The sequence below is a fragment of the Microtus oregoni genome, unplaced genomic scaffold (assembly GCF_018167655.1).
Source record: "Microtus oregoni isolate MIOR12 unplaced genomic scaffold, Mior012 000012F_ref0000307, whole genome shotgun sequence".
Taxonomy (NCBI): Eukaryota; Metazoa; Chordata; class Mammalia; order Rodentia; family Cricetidae; genus Microtus; species Microtus oregoni.
Window position 1 is genome coordinate 12,140,642 of NW_024543071.1, and position 16,563 is coordinate 12,157,204.

General features: G+C 39.4%; 1 protein-coding gene across 1 annotated transcript in view; it reads right to left on the minus strand.

Annotated features, from left to right (window-relative positions):
• Window positions 1-16,563, minus strand: part of Sorcs3 (sortilin related VPS10 domain containing receptor 3) — a 624,769-nt gene that overhangs the window by 22,707 nt on the left and 585,499 nt on the right. The window contains exons 19-20 of the mRNA XM_041661922.1: window positions 15,442-15,628; window positions 9,953-10,086 (exon numbers count right to left, since the gene is read on the minus strand). Of these exons, the coding sequence (XP_041517856.1) occupies window positions 9,953-10,086; window positions 15,442-15,628 (321 nt within the window). The remainder of the gene's footprint in view (window positions 1-9,952; window positions 10,087-15,441; window positions 15,629-16,563) is intronic.

Sequence of the window (16,563 nt, forward strand, 5' to 3'; positions counted from 1 at the left end):
GAAATATTTCTATCAAAGCATCACATATTCATGATAGCTCTGTTTAATTTTATGTCTTATTACCTTACCTTATGATGTGGGAGTGTCATACATCAATCTGTTGATTTCATTGGTTAAGCAATAAAGAAACTGCTTGGCCCTCATAGGTTAAAACATAGGTGGGAGGAGTAAACAGAACAGAATGCTGGGAGGAAGAGGAAGTGAGCTCAGAGTCGCCATGCTCCCTTCTCCTGGGCACACCGGGGATAGCTCTGCTCTCTGAGACACACGCGATGAAGCTCCGACCCAGGATGGACGTAGGCTAGAATCTCCCTGGTAAGCCACCTCATGGGCTACACAGATGATTAGAAATGGGCTAGTCCAGGTGCGAGAATTAGCCTAGAAGAGGCTAGATAGAAATGGGCCAAGCAGTGTTTAAATGAATACAGTTTGTGTGTTGTTATTTCGGGCATAAGCTAGCAGGCAGCTGGAGTGCTGGGGACGAAGCCCTGCCACTCCTATTACTACAACCTTAAACATGGATTTTTATGACAAAAATAATATATATACATATGTATATATTATGTATATACATATGTATATATGTATATATATTATTTTATAATATGCCTGTTCCTTCCAGGTTTAAGTGTTTTTCTTCCAATGTCTGCCCATATGAATGCTCTGTTTTGACAGACTTAATCCACATGGAATACAACCACTTGCAAAGATTAACTTTTACACCTAAATTTTTCCTTTTCCATGCCTCGTCTCTGCTGCGCCTTCAAAGTCTGCTTAGGACCATTTCCATTTCCATAAGTGACACTCTCTGTAGCTCACAAGGCTTGCATCCAACACTACCTATGATGCCCTACTTGGCTTGCATGTGGATGCTCCCACTGCCTTCCCTTCTTATTCATTTTTGTGGATGTTAAATTCATATTATCAAATTGAGCACATTTCTTGAAGGCGAGAAATGGAATTTACCCTTCTTTGTATTCCTCACATCAAGTAGAAAAAGCAGCTTCTGAGAAAGATCTGTGGAGGACCTGATACAATTTCATGTCCCCTGCTGATAGTTCTGTCGGTATGTAAGCCAACAGCTGGGACTCAGGAATGCTCATTATTTTCTATTTATCTGTACATCATACTTCCACACCAATTACTCTATGTGTTTTCATCTTGCCTTTTCAGATGGAACACAATTTCTTTGAAGGCAGGGATAATGCAGTCCATGCCTTTTACCCCTGATATTAATAGCATCAGAATAAGAACTGGCTATAGAGTTAGAGGGTCACTTTATTTGTACCAATATTTTTATTTAACTTAACCACCTGAGTGAACTTTGCTACTTCATGTGGTACACACACACACACACACACACACACACCAAACTAACTTCCAAGGTTATCAGCCTATGTGTCCCCTATAAAATGGGATTTCTGGTGATTAAATTAATAAAGCTGTTGTGATTATTAAATAAAATAATAAATATTAAAAAAACAAAGCAAATACTAGGGATAAATAAATGAGAACTGGTTCATTTTAAAGAGCAGTTAGCTAGTAAAAAGGAGCCAAACCGATCTGAAGTTGACCACACTCACCAACACATCCCAAAACACGCATTCCTTTTTCAGCCCACTGTGGTGATCATTGGTTAAGTTATGGTGTAATGTGGCCCCCTCTCCATTAATGAGCTTCTAACATGGTGATAACAAAAAGCACTGGAAATGTGTCTCTTTCAAATGCAGGAAGTAACTGTTTTTATAGACAGTTATATGACCTGTATAACCCTGTCAGATTTTATTCCTAGATCTAAATGTCATCAGTATGTAACAATGTCTGATGTTCCCAAAATCTTAGCCATGTTCTATGTGATTCATGAGTATTCTTTGCTTAAAGCTCATGAAAACAATCAATTGTAGTTTTTACTGTTAGTACTTGATTTCACAGTTAATAAAACTGAGACTCACTGAAAGTAAATGTTTTGACCAATGGACTAAAACAAAGAAAAATCTGTCTGGATTTCAACCCACATTTGTCATATTCTGAAATTATTTTATACTTTTGGCTTTCCGGTATTGCTAGCTTTGTTCTTTGGAAACAAATATCAACAGGTATTAACCTCTGTGTCATGGGAGGACTGTACACTGCCCTCCATTTTTAAGCCTCTGGATGAGAATTTCTTATCAAAAGGAATACCTCCAGTAATCAATTAAAAAATTGAAACTACATTGTCAATATGCACTTAAAAATCCGCATAATATGTCATAACATCAGTATGTGTGAGAGAGACTTCAATGCATAACTCCATGATGTTAAATGCTAGTTCCCTGATTACAGACAAAAAGACTCAATAACTCAAGCTAACATATAATTATCAGGGAAATCAAAACTAGAGTCTTCAATCTCTTTTTCCATTCATTAGTTACTCTGAATCAAATACATAGAGACCATTATTAGCCACTTCATATTTTAGAATCAGCACTCAAGAGAAAATAGGCACCGCAAAGACATTTGCATTTGCTCTTTAGTTTCCCATTGTCTGCCAAGTAAATTTCTATGCTGAGACCCATCCAAGAATTGGCCTCATTATATACAGTGGATTCTCACTAAAGATGATAAAGCAAATGTACATTAATAGGAAAAAAGTCCCAAATAGAAGCCAAACTCTCACTCTCTGGGGAAAAATAAACTTTTCCCCCAGTGATTTTCTCGTTCCTCTTTTCTTTTTATATCGCATGATTTTTAAAGAAAAATGACTGCTCAGTAACGCTAAGGGGATAAACATTCCCAGTAATGTAGCATTCTTGTGCTGAGTAATGGCATAGGCTTCATGGATTTAGGGCTCCTGAGTCTGAGGTTGTTTCTTCAATAATCAAGTGTTTCAACTTGGGTGATGTGGGAGTGTCATATATCAATCTGTTGATTTCATTGGTTAAGTAATAAACAAACTGCTTGGCTCATAGCTTAGAACATAGGTGGGTGGAGTAAACAGAACAGAATGCTGGGAGGAAGAGGAAGTGAGCTCAGAGACTCGACAGCTCTGCTCTCTGGAGCAGAGAGACACCATGCCTCACTCCCGGGCAGACACACGCGATGAAGCTCCAACCCAGGATGGACGTAGGCTAGAATCTTCCCAGTAAGACTGGTGCTCACAGATTATTAGAGATTGGTTGATCGGGATATCAGAATTAGCCAGTAAGGGCTAGAGCTAAAGGGCCAAGCAGTGTTTAAAAGAATACAGTTTCCATGTAATTATTTTAGGTAAAGCTAGCTGTGGGGGCGGCCGGGTGCCGGGGTCACAGCCCCGCGACTCCTATTTCAACAGATGGTGCCCAGATGTGATGGACTAAATCCACTTAAAAACCCGAGAAGGCTTAAAAATAAGGGAGAGAGTTTAACACAGATTTTTGCTGTTTGTTGGTGGCGTGCTGTAGAGAGATTTCCTGATTCGGCAACAGCAGCAGAAAAAAAGCTGTGTTATTTTAAAGTGTGGTTTCTTGGGACTGTGCCGCCAGTGCAAACTCTGGCTTTAAAGCATTTCAACTGCTTTTATGGGACTCGATGTTTGTGTTCCCACTTGGGATAGAAAGGAAAGTGCTCTGAGACCGTGCCAATGGCTCAGCCGCAGCTCAGAGGCACAAGCAGCTCTGCCATGCTAGTGGTGCAATGTGCAAGGATCAGAGGCAGGAGCAGCTCCACCATGTTGGATTGGGCGGGGCCAGCAGGCAGTACCTGTTTTTGACCTAGGAATGTCACAGCTTAGATTCTTAAGCGCCTAGTGATTTAAAGGCACAAATCAAAAGTGCTCCTGGATAGTAAAAAATTGCAGATTCACAATAGGACAGATTCAGACCACTAAATGAGTCACACTGTTGGATGAATGTACGTAGGCTTGAGAGAGAGAAGAAAAAGAATATAGAAAATAAAGTTAATGGTTTAATAAAAAAAAGGTAAAGTCTTTAAAGAGACAGAGTACAGATACTTAAGAGATTAAGAGAAATAAAGAAAAATAAGCCACGTAAAAATGGAAAATTCACAGAGAGTCTAGATTATGTACATTGTGCTTTCTTTTTTTTTTTTTTTATAAGTCCAGAGAGACATTTCATTACATGGGCTGCCAAGCTAAACCAGAATGGATATAAGGGTATTATGATTTCAAAATTTGGGCCTAAGAATATGATGCTTTGGAGAGGGTCTTCTTTTGTTTTCACAGAGGACCAGACCCTGTGGATTTCTTCTATTCCAATTTGGTATGATAGACCACGCCCTCCTGAAAGGTTGTTGTGAACATCTTCAGAAAATTGCTTCGCTCAACTGCCAACTGAGATGAAACTAGCATACAGGTTATACCATGAAAGACCTAATTAACGACGCCCCCATTCAGCAGGAAGCAGTTTGGAGAGAAAAAACTGTGCCCATGTTCCCAAAATATTGTTTGTAAATGTTCTTTTACATTTAAAGGGGGATATGATATGGGTATGGATAATTTGCATTGGTATGGATTTTAAGGTCAATTTTGTTATATGTATATGTATTTTTGATCTTGAATAAGGTGTGATTATGTAGTTCATTTTTAAAATGTGATGTATAATTAGGAAATATAGGTTGTTGATGGATAATCATAAATAATAGTCAAGTTTGTAGTCATGTTACTTGGATTTTCTGGATGTGTAGAGATATATTTCAGATAGGCATTCTTCATATCTCTCAAGGGCTACAGAATATGGCATTTAAAATATTTTGATAACTTAGGACTTTTCATGACAATGAGACATGTCTGATCCTGGCTGCACCAATCTTACTTCAAGAAGAAGATGGGCATCAAAGAGGATCGTTATGGAGTTTGATAGCCATTTGGGCAAGAAACTGCTCTTGCCTGGACTGCTGCATAAACTGGACAAAGAGAACCCGCAGAGAGAGGACTGCTGAACTTGCCTAAAGGTGAGATGATCTTTCGGGGTTCCGGACTCATGAAAGAGTCTGCGAGACATTCTGCAGGACACAGCAGAACTGAACTGTCTTTGGAATTTCCTGCTTGATGAAAATGTCTGCTGGATACTATGGGCCTGAAGGCTGAAGATGGATGCCCCAATGGTACAGAGGAACTTTGGGTGACTGTCCAGGCAGCGAGATGTCTCTGTCATCTCTAGAGTTTTGGACTTCTTGTTTATTTAGGTATTATTATATCCTTCTGGAGTCTTTGATGGAGTTGAAGAATGGATAGTTATAGTTTTCCTTAGTTATGATAAAAGATAAAATAGATATAAATATTATAACTGTAATTCTTGCTTGATAACTGTTTTGTTATATGTAATTTTGCTACGTTAAAGTTAAAGCCTTCCTTTTTTTGTTTAAACAGAAAAAGGGGAAGTGATGTGGGAGTGTCATATCAATCTGTTGATTTCATTGGTTAAGTAATAAACAAACTGCTTGGCTCATAGCTTAGAACATAGGTGGGTGGAGTAAACAGAACAGAATGCTGGGAGGAAGAGGAAGTGAGCTCAGAGACTCGACAGCTCTGCTCTCTGGAGCAGAGAGACACCATGCCTCACTCCCGGGCAGACACACGCGATGAAGCTCCAACCCAGGATGGACGTAGGCTAGAATCTTCCCGGTAAGACCGGTGCTCACAGATTATTAGAGATTGGTTGATCGGGATATCAGAATTAGCCAGTAAGGGCTAGAGCTAAAGGGCCAAGCAGTGTTTAGAAGAATATAGTTTCCGTGTAATTATTTCAGGTAAAGCTAGCCGTGCGGGTGGCCGGGTGACGGGGACACAGCCCCGCCGCTCCTATTTCAACACTTGGGATGCTGGTTATACACTCTGAGAGGCTTCCTACTGTAGCAATTATAGACCTGACTATCTGTTGCCATTCTGAAAAAAATCCAGAAATGCAAAAGGGTTAGTCACTCATACTGCAAAGTTAAATTAAAGCTGCTAGGCAGAAATAGTACAAACTGAAAGTCCCCTGGGTCCATGAATCTTTTCTTTAACCATCATTTTTAGTAGATATATTTCAATGATAAACAGCAATGCATCCAGTTGCTGACCATGTAGTAGTGATATTTAAATGTGCACCATCTTACTTTTTACAATAGGCAAGATGAGAGAGCGAGCGAATGGCAGCTTAGGACAAACAACCTGACCAAGGTCAAACATCCAGGATTATCTGAGACATAGCCATTCTGGCAACATAACTCATGACTCTCAGTCCCAGGTCCATGCATCCTCTGCTGTATTACTCTGTCATTTTATGCCAGATCAAGGGGGAGGCACCTCCCAGCCTTACCTCTCAGGAGTGAGAATAGAGGTAGAAATCACATCATCATTCCAAACTAATAACTGAGTAGTTATTTATTTTACCTCTCAGTGCCCAACTCATCCAAATTTGGCATGTTCCTTGTATTATTTTTAAATTACTATCTTGGCCAGGATAAGCAACATCAAGGACACAATAGATTTTCACGGTAAACAATCATAGGATAGCTAAAACAACAGGGAGGATCCGGTGAGTCATAGGAGGCCTTCATAGCTTTGTAAATTTCAGAGACAGGAGCTGGCCAGGGTCTCCCATAAATACTGGAGAAATGTGCTTTTGTGCTTCTTTCAGCAAGGGGGAAAAGGGATAATTTCCAAGTACATCAGTGCACTACGGCTTATTAAAAAATCTGTCCCTAGAAGAAACAAATAAATTAGAGCCTAACTTACAAGGGTTTTTATCTTAGTCTAACAGTTGTAGGAAAAAGAGATTCTATCTCAATTCCAAATGAGCCTAGTCACTATGTATGCACAAATGTGTGTGCATATGTGTGTGTGTGTGAGAGAGAGAGCGCGCATGTGCATGAATGTGAGGGTACTGTGAAATACCTGGGAAGCATACAATCTAAAGTCAAAGTCATAGGATCCCTAAAAGAATGAGGGAGTTGTCAAGGGCAGAGGAAGGATACCAAGGGATAGGTAGATGAATGAGGTCAGGACTCAGGACGCACAACGTGAAATCCATAAAGAATCAACAAAAAAAGTATTTTTAAAAAAAATTCAAAACAGTATTAACAACAAATGAATTCTTGAGAGGTCTTAGTTCAATACAACCAGGTTTCAAAATTCAGAGTGAATATACCTAAGTCAGTCATTCTATTAGATACTGGTATTGCACAGGTGAAATCTTAATTAAAATCAATGCCATCTGCATCAGCACTACTAAAAATGAAATGTCAGACTTAGCCATAAATCTAATAAGATATCTGCAAGATCTGCATATGACTATGAAATTCTGCTGAAGAAAACCATGGGCTAAGCAAATGAGCAGAGAGACGTTCCATGTCCGTAGGGAGGAAGACTCACTGTTGTCAAAGTTTTAGATCTCCTCAAGTTGACATATGATAATATATCCCCCAAAAAATATTTTAAAAAGTAATTTTTTAGATCTCAACAAACTCAGTCTAAGTTTTTATAGAAAAGAAAAAGACCCATGCGAGACAACAAAATACTGATATTAAACTGCACCTCAGACTTACTACAAACTTAACAACAAGCAAGACGGCATGGAGACAGGGAAGGAAGACAAAAGATCATGAGAAGGAATACATGGTGTTACATGTGATCTTTCTAGAGAAGGAAGGGTAACAAAACATAGCAAAGACAGAGCTTCCAAGAGATTAAGTTGGAACATTAGGAGAGCTGCATGCCCAAGCAAAGGAATCCTGCCACAGGCCTTACTTCTCTCAAAGATGAACTAAAATGGATTGTAAGCTTAAATGTAAAACAAAAAATTTTAAAACTCGAGAGTATAATGTAAGATAAAATTTGGATTGTCTTGTATACAGCAGTGGCACTGTAGATAAATATCAAAGTCACAAAGCACCCTGCGGTTGGTAAGATGGACTTCATTAAATTTCAATGTCTAAGCTTTGAAAGAGACATTATCAAGAGAAGTGAAATAGGAGGGAAGGATATATCTTCAAAAGGTGCAAGAATTGTTATGCAAAATATATGAGTAAATCTAAGAAACATTAAACAGTGTCAAGTAAGCATCTTGGTTTTAGAATAGAATGAAAAATGAATGAAATTTATGCCCTGGCAATTCTGAAGCATGCATGGGCAGCCCGTATATGGCAGTTCTGTTCAATGTGTCCACATTGAGCTTCGTGGTTTAATTTGATGAGGGTGACTGACCAGATCTCTTCCTCTTTAGAACAATAAACACGCCACCAAACACAATATAAACTGGCCAGTGGGCTTGGAGCACATTCTCCATATAATATGTCATCTGGGAAATGCAGATTCACATGCGATTCCATTAGATTCCTGGAAGAATGACAAAGTCCAGACCAACACCATCAAACCTGGGGAGAATATTAAGTAAGAGAAGCTGTGCTTCACTGTTGGGAAGGTAAAGATGCAATGGCTAAAGAAGGCTGAGCAGATAATGGCACATACTGATCTTTCAAAAGACCCAGTTTAAATTCCTAGCACCCACACATCAGCCCACAACCATATGTAACTCCAGCTCCAGAGAAATCTGATGCCCTTTGTGATTAAATGCCTTTAATCCCAGCACTCAGGATGGAGAGCAGGCAGATTTCTGTGAGTTTGAGGCCAGCCTGCTTTACTAGAGCTAGTTCCAAGACAGACATCAAAGAAACCCTGTCTATAAAAACAAAAACCAAAAAAAAGAAAGAAAAAAGAAAAAGAGATGAGTTATCAAGACATGAATCATGAAACAACATACATGTTACTAACTGAAAAGTAATCCAACTTGTAAAGAAAACAAATTAACGAATCTAACTGTAGAATATTATCAAATAAAAATCTAGAGATACTAGTGGCAGATGCTGAGGAGGAGGAAGAGATGAATAAGTAAATCACAGATGATTGTAGAGAAACTCAACTACTTGGTTTCTTACATTTGTTTTCTTCTAACCCAAAGAAAGATCCCTAATATAAACTTTATATTCTTGGTGATAATGACCTGCATATAAAGTTCACCAACTATAACAAGTGTATTGTGTCTATAAAGAAGAAGGCTGTACATTGCTGGGAACAGGGAACAGAAGAAATCTCTGCATGCCTTTCTCAATTTCTCTGTACATGTGAAATGCTTTGGAAGTTAAGTTTTGGGACCCTGAGATGGTTCAGCAGATATAGGAGCTTGCTGCTTTGTAACTGAGTTGGACTGCTGGAATCCACATGGCAGGTGGAAGGCAGGAAGGGGCTCCTGCAAGTGGTCCTCTGACCACCATACATGCCATCCTGCAGCATGCACCTAAATTAATAAATAAACATACTATTTTGAAAATCTAAATGTTACTTCTTAATAACCAATAAAGCAAGAGAACATTAACATAATTGATGATCTTTTGGCCTAATACGTCTGAGTATCAGCACTTGACACAAGCATCATCGTCAACTGGCTCTGAGTGTAGGCACATTTTCAAAGTTCCAACCGTTGATCTTTCTTGTTTCTTACTCTAAGGCACAGCCACCTCATCACTGTCCCCAAAACAACTTGTGTTGGCAGAACATGTGGCAGGTGTTGATGGGGATTCTTTACATGTCATCCAACTTTATCTCCCACCCTGACAACTAGGTATCTAGCTCGTGTTTGACCCACGTGAACTCTCAGTCTCAGAGATGCTGAGCAATGGCCCTGCTATTGTACACCATAGCAGTAGAAAGGCCAGGAACTAAAGCAAAACAGACTCAATGACTCTTTACAGATGGGAAACAGAAGAAAAAGAGCCTGCAGATTTGTACCATTTCCCAAAGTGCTCTTCCTTTCGAACAGTTACTTGAAGTTTCCCTACTAAGGTAAAGACCTATCCCAGGAAGCATATTTTGTTCAATTCTGTGTGTGCTTAACGTCACTATGTGTTAGTTATTGGGACAATCCAGTTCCTGCAAACTAAGAGAAACTTGAACATAGGAATCTAGATCAACTTTGATACTGAGGAGAGAGGGCCAAACCTTTGTGCTATTGCCAAACCACCAGAAGTAGGTAAGGGTCCCCATTTGACTGGGCCACACAACTGCACTGATGTTCACATCCTTGTTTCTTATGGCGACAAATGGAACTCGAAGGTGAACATGTTCCACTGGACCTAAAGGAAAAGGAGGGGGAAAGACAGTGTTAATGTTTCCAGAACAATCCATCAACTTTTTATAGCCTTGATGTTTAATCTCTCTTTATGACTATGCCTGTAAACAAAAAGGCCATGATCACAAATCCTAAAATGCTAGGGGTGTGTGTGTGTGTGTGTGTGTGTGTGTGTGTGTGTGTGTGTTCTTTAATTGTAGGAGACATGTAACAGGAAATTCAAATCAAGTTTCTGATTTCTTGAGTGACAGGTGAATTGAATTTACATCTGGTGAGCTCACCCACCTTGAATACTTATGGAACTCCAGTGGAAGGACAAAGCCAGTTTACTAGACACTTAGCCATTAAATAGAATGATAAACAGCAGTCTGTTTTATTTTTGAGAATTAGCCTGTTTTGTGACTTGAGGTCAGTGAATTATATAGAAGGCTCTTCCATTATCTTCAGTTGCTAATTGTTTTCCATCCACTTTAACAATTGGCTATTGTGCCTCATCATCTGGAGGACATACTGAGTGCCACTCAGAGGCTTGCAAGGCCACTTTACAGAAAGGGAAGAACATAGCTGCCTAAACTAGAGGAGAAGCAAACATCAGCCTTCCAAAATGATAATAACACAGCTTCTCCCCTTTGCTCAGAAAACATAAACAGCACTGTGCTCTAAGCTACACCATCCAGTAAAAGGATGTCTATGAACACAGCCTAGGTCAAAGTGACACTAGTCATTCATTCAAAATAAAAAGAGGAGAGGGAAATACTGGCAGAAAATGATTTGTATATTCATTTTACATCTCGGATATTCTGATTTTAAGACTTGTCAGATATTCTCTTCTTGACATTTAAGAAAACATGTATGTGCCCACACGATCCTATCTTAGGGGAGTTTAGCTAAGCACAGAGTGGGTGGATATCATAGGATCTCTCTCACACACACACACATGGGATCTATGAGCTAACAAAAGAAAGCAATACAATATTGCTTGTCAGAGGGTGACACAGGTGGGTGGGAGAGATGCTGGTCAATGAATATGAAATACATTCTAGAATCTGCTGCACTCTGATGTGAAGCATAGTTAATTACATGTATTACATTTGGAAAATCTTTAAAAAAAACAGATTTTTAAGAGTTCTCACCAATGAAAAAGTAAGTTTGGGATGTAATGTTTGTGATAATTAGCCTGATGGAGCCATCACACAATTTATGCATGTGTTTGAGAAACATCATGCTGTACATGATTAACATATGATTTCTGTCAGTTTAAGAATAAAATGAAGAAAAAAAATAAAAACATCCATCCATCTATAGCTTGCAAATACTTCCTGCCTACAGCTCTCTGCCCTGACTCCAGACATATGGCACCTCAAGATTCTTTACCAGCACACAGTTTCAACCCTGACACTTCATACACACATTTGGCTGACACTTTAATTATTTTAAATGAGAAAATCTGTATTATTTCTACATGGTCTGCCTGATGTCAACCACAGAAACACAAGGTGCGAGAAAACATTGCCAACTTCTTCAGCAACTTCTTACTCATATTTAATGGTTAAGGTAAAGAAAATCTCTCAATGATTTGTGTTCCTCTGGCCAGTGAGGGATGTCAGACAAGGAGGAGGCTAGCCTAGGAGGGAAAGGAGAATTCTGGTGATCTACTCAACACTGCAGAGTCTTAGGTCTTCCATTCGTATCCTTGATTGAAAAATGGCTCTTCCATCCTAGAAGCCAATGTTCCTATTCTCATTCCATTCCCCAAATGGCATGAAGCTCTTCCCAAGCTGCCTCATGAGACCCTTAGGCATTTAACAGTTTGTCTAAACTGCACATGACCATAATCCTGGAAACCCCTTCTCTTCTCCTGAGGGCTCCCTGACACCCAAAGGCAACAAAATGACTTTCTTCTTCCTAAGATGATGTCAGACATAAACTGGGTAGAGTTTCTGTGGCTAACATGGTCCCATTTATTCCAGTTTCAGGTCAAGCATGTTTGACCAAAACTAATCACTGCAAACAATAACTAAGAACAGATTTTACTGCATGGATCCTGAGCCAGATCTTGGCCTTAAGATGGGAACAGATTACAGAAAGGTGAGAAAAGAGCTGAATGGATGGGAAAGAAAGCCTCCTGTCACACAGTTCTTTTGCTTTTGATGAAAGTCCAATAATCTGTGTGAAATTGGTTATTATGGGTGGCTAACAACTTCTTTTGTTAGTTAATGGCCCAAGGTGAGGCCAAGAACAGTTTCCACTGTACTAACTGTCTGGGAAATGCAGCCATGATTGATTTGGAGGGAATTATGAGGACAATAAAAGTTTCAAGGAACATTTCCTCTTTCGTGCACATAACCCACAGTATAAACCCATTTCTGGCATATCCCTCCCTCTCTCTTTCTGTGAGTGTGTGTGTGTGTGTGTGTGTGTGTGTGTGTGTGTACTAGGATATATTGTTCTTTCAACCTGTAGACAAAGCCCCACTCTTGGCTGCATCAGTAACATGTGTGGTCTAAGTGCCTGGAACAGAGGAATGTAAAGTTTTTTTTTTCTTTGTCTTCATTTTTAAATTGCAGTACAAGTATCAGGCAGAAAGTCAAGAGGAAGTGCTAATAATTACTGTAACAACCTATACTGTTTATCACGTGTCAAGGCAGGTGTGGAGCAGCGTTCTCCATATTGTGAACATATATGTTAATATGTTTATCATGTTGTAAGCTAGGCGTGGAGGAGTGTTCTCCATACTGTGAACATATATGTTAACATGTTTATCACGTGGGAAGCTAAGTGTGGAGCAGTGTTCTCTATACTGTGAATATATATGATAACATGTCCCTGAAATTTCCCTCCTTCACAAAAGGAACTTGGCTTTGAGAATAGCCCTAACCAATAATTACCTGGTAAGAGTTGTTCCCTTGAAAACAATATATTTGTTTATTCATAATATCTGCTTTCTACTAAGAGTTTGGAAGTTTGGCGTATATCAGACATGACTCTATGACCATCACAAATTTTGGACTCCAAATCTTTAGCAAGTTTCTCTGGTAGAAGCCCCCCGACATGTCACCACATTTTGCTAAAGCAATTAGTGTGTCATGTGTGTGTGTCTGTGTGTGTGTGTGTGTGTGTGTGGCTTATATATGCTTTTGTATGTGTGTGCATGTGTACATGCTTTTATGTGTGCATATGTTCAGGAAACCTAGAGTTTGACATCAGAAGTGTTCTCCTTTTACTCTTTGAGTCAAGACTTCGTCCTGAATTTGCCACTCATTGATTTGGCTAAGCAGGCTTGCGAAACAGTCCCATAGATACACCAGTCTTCATGTGATCTCCCCACCAAGTGCTAAGATTCAGATGTGTACCACAACCACGGGTATTATGAGGGTTCTGGGAATCCAAACAGCAAACTCAGATCTCAATGTTTGCCCGGCAGGCAAACTTTACTGGCTGACCCATCTCTATAGCTCAAGCCTTTTCCTTTGCTGAGCTTTTTTTGACTGTCTTCTCTGGACAAAATATAGCCAAGGATGAAGGTATGTACTAACCTCTATGTTTCTGCCTAGTGATTTGCCATGCCTAGGAGCGGTCTTGAGTACCCCTAGTATACACATCATCTACTTTGACTCCCACTTTGATTCTTAGATTTCTTTTAATCTAAGGGATAAGATGAAGAATTCAAGTTTTGTAAGGGATAGGCAGTCAAAAGGATTATGATCAGGATTCAAACAGTCCAAAGCCTGAGCCCATGAAGAAGGGTGTGCAGCACTCATATGGGCTCCTAGTCTGGTGATGCTGGAACAGAGAGGCTGCATTAGGTGTATATGGATCTTCATCCCTGTGTCTATTTATGACTCATTTTTTAAAGTAGCTCTTCTTCGATAGGATGAAAATAACACAAGGGCAGCATCATATTTGTACTGATGACTCTAAGTGCCCAGTAGAGTCCCTTACACACATTAAGAACTCAATAGCTATTTCCTGAATGACTTAGTGAGTGGTTAGGCATGCCTTGTGTAGTTCATTTCTATTGGTCCCCAAACCCTGTAAGGCCAGGCAGTGCTTCGACTTAAGCCATTTAAAAATTGGAATTAAGCTAGAGGTATGTATTACATATTGGCATGGTAGAGATATAACTGTTCTGTAGTCCAGGTTGCTTCCTATACATTTTTATTATATGTCACCGCTATACTTTTCACTAGAAGGTAAAATAGCTCACTGCTGGCCACGAGCCCTTTAGGAATGTGCTATTCACATACAAGAGTTTATACAATCACTGGCTCATTAAAAGGAATGGGTTTCTTTTATTCACTTCAACTCTTTCAAATCTATAATTTTCATTTTATGTGACATATTACTAGAAAGACATTATGGGATACACAGTGGTCCCTGATGATCCATTTTCACTTGGCACAATTTCAGTTCCCCAGAGCCAATTATAGCCTGAAATTTTTAAAAGGAACATACAGAAGTAAATAAAAATTCTAAGTTTTCAACTGCCAATTGCTCTGAGTATCATGATGAAATATCTTGGAATACTTTCTTCATGGATATGGGAAAGGCTCCTTCTAAAACAAAGACTAGAGAAGTCTTTAAACCCCTAAGTATTTCTGATGAGGTGCAGTGAATCCGTGTCAGCCCATATCAAACATACCCTGAGCCCACAATCTAGAAACAACATTGTTTATGTTTCAGTTAACGTGATTCAAGTTTCAGTAACACACAGAAAGCAGTCAGCACAAACAAATATCCCAGAATCTTCAATGCTGTTTCAACCCAGCAGCAGCCAGTTTCATTGGAGCCGACTACAGCACAACACAAAATTGTATTTACAATACAATGGATGTGAAATAACCTTGGATGTATGAAAATCATTATTTTTAAATCATATTCAATTCTTGAAAGCAATGGAAACATGTGTTTCCCAGATCCTCCTTGGGCTCTTCCAACAGAGCCGAACATTTAGTTTGACATCTGCATTTTTTACTCTTAGTGTGCCAAATGAACCTAGGACCATCATCTGGATGGGCTTCCATATTTATTTACTTTTCAGGAATCTCTAAAGCAAAAGGAAAAGACATTTTATCTACATGAGAGTATGCATGTGCACCAACCTATCAGAATGGTGCTATAAAGTAAAGAACCTCAGTAATGTTGCCTATACATTTAAAATATGCAATCTACTTCAGCACCGTGAAATTAAATTATAGCTGGATATGCATTTCAGTGTTTTGACTTGGATGATTTTAGGAGCCACAATGAACCTGGCTTCAGCTTTGAAACTCTAGAGTAAAATCTAGACAGATGGAGTTGCCAACTGGTTAAAAAAGGGAGTGGCGCGGGGGCAGCTGGAGTGTTCACTGCTACTTACAAACCACATGTAGGAAGAGGACGGCTGTATCAGAACCAAGGTTGTTCTCTGCATACGCTGTCACCTGGAAGATGCCCGCACTCTTATACACATGCTTGATGCCATCCTCAATGGGGCTGAAGTTGGCATAGGACACAGCAATGCCATCCCCAAAGTCAAGCTGGATGTTCGTCCTTTGGAGGTCACCCTGCAGGCAAACAGAAATTGATCTGGTTCCCTTCATAGATTCTGTTTGACTTTTATCTGATACCAATTTTCACAGCTTCAACATTTCAATCCTGACATGCTACAGTGATGCCTCCTTAACACAAACTAATATTCATGAAGAGCTGTGGGCAAGGCCTGAAAACCTGCATGTCCAACTTTGGGGCTGCTTGATTTGGTAGGACTCTGGCAATAGTGGTTAGGAAGAGGGTATCCAATGTTCTGAAATGGAAAGACCAAGTACTCCTGACTCCTCATGAACATTCTTTTCTGTGTCATGATAATAGTAACAATAAGGTAATAGCTAGCACTGTTACATACCTTCGTAACAAGCCAAGCAGGTAGTCCCCTCAACTTTATGTTATAGAAAGCTTTGCGCCCATTTCTTTGTGTGATCATATGTATGTATGAACATCCAGAGGGAAGTATGTTTGAGTAATAGGAAGTATTACTTTCTAACAGCAGTAGAAAGTATTACCATCCTCACTTTTATAGTGGAGGTGAAAATACTATCGACATTAAAGCCACACAACTAACAGCAGGAAAAACCAAGTTTCAAGTCCTGATAGCTTACTTCAAACACTAATTTCTTTAATTATCATGCCATTATATCCATTACTCTTATTCTTAATTTCAATTATTTAATTTAAGATCTATGCTAGTCACTTAACATGTATTAAACACATATTCAAAATAACAAAAGTAGGTAGATCATTATTTACATTCTAGAGATGAATATTGCATGATATATAAATTACTTCTGTTTTCTTGCCTAGGGTTTCCTGAAACCTGTCTAAGCCACCCTCTCTTCCAAGGCTTCTGCTAAGTGTGTCAGCCCACAGATGTCTCTGCCTCTGGGAAGTCCAAGCACACCTTGGACACTGCCTCTGACATGATATTAGTGACTCAGGTGGGTGC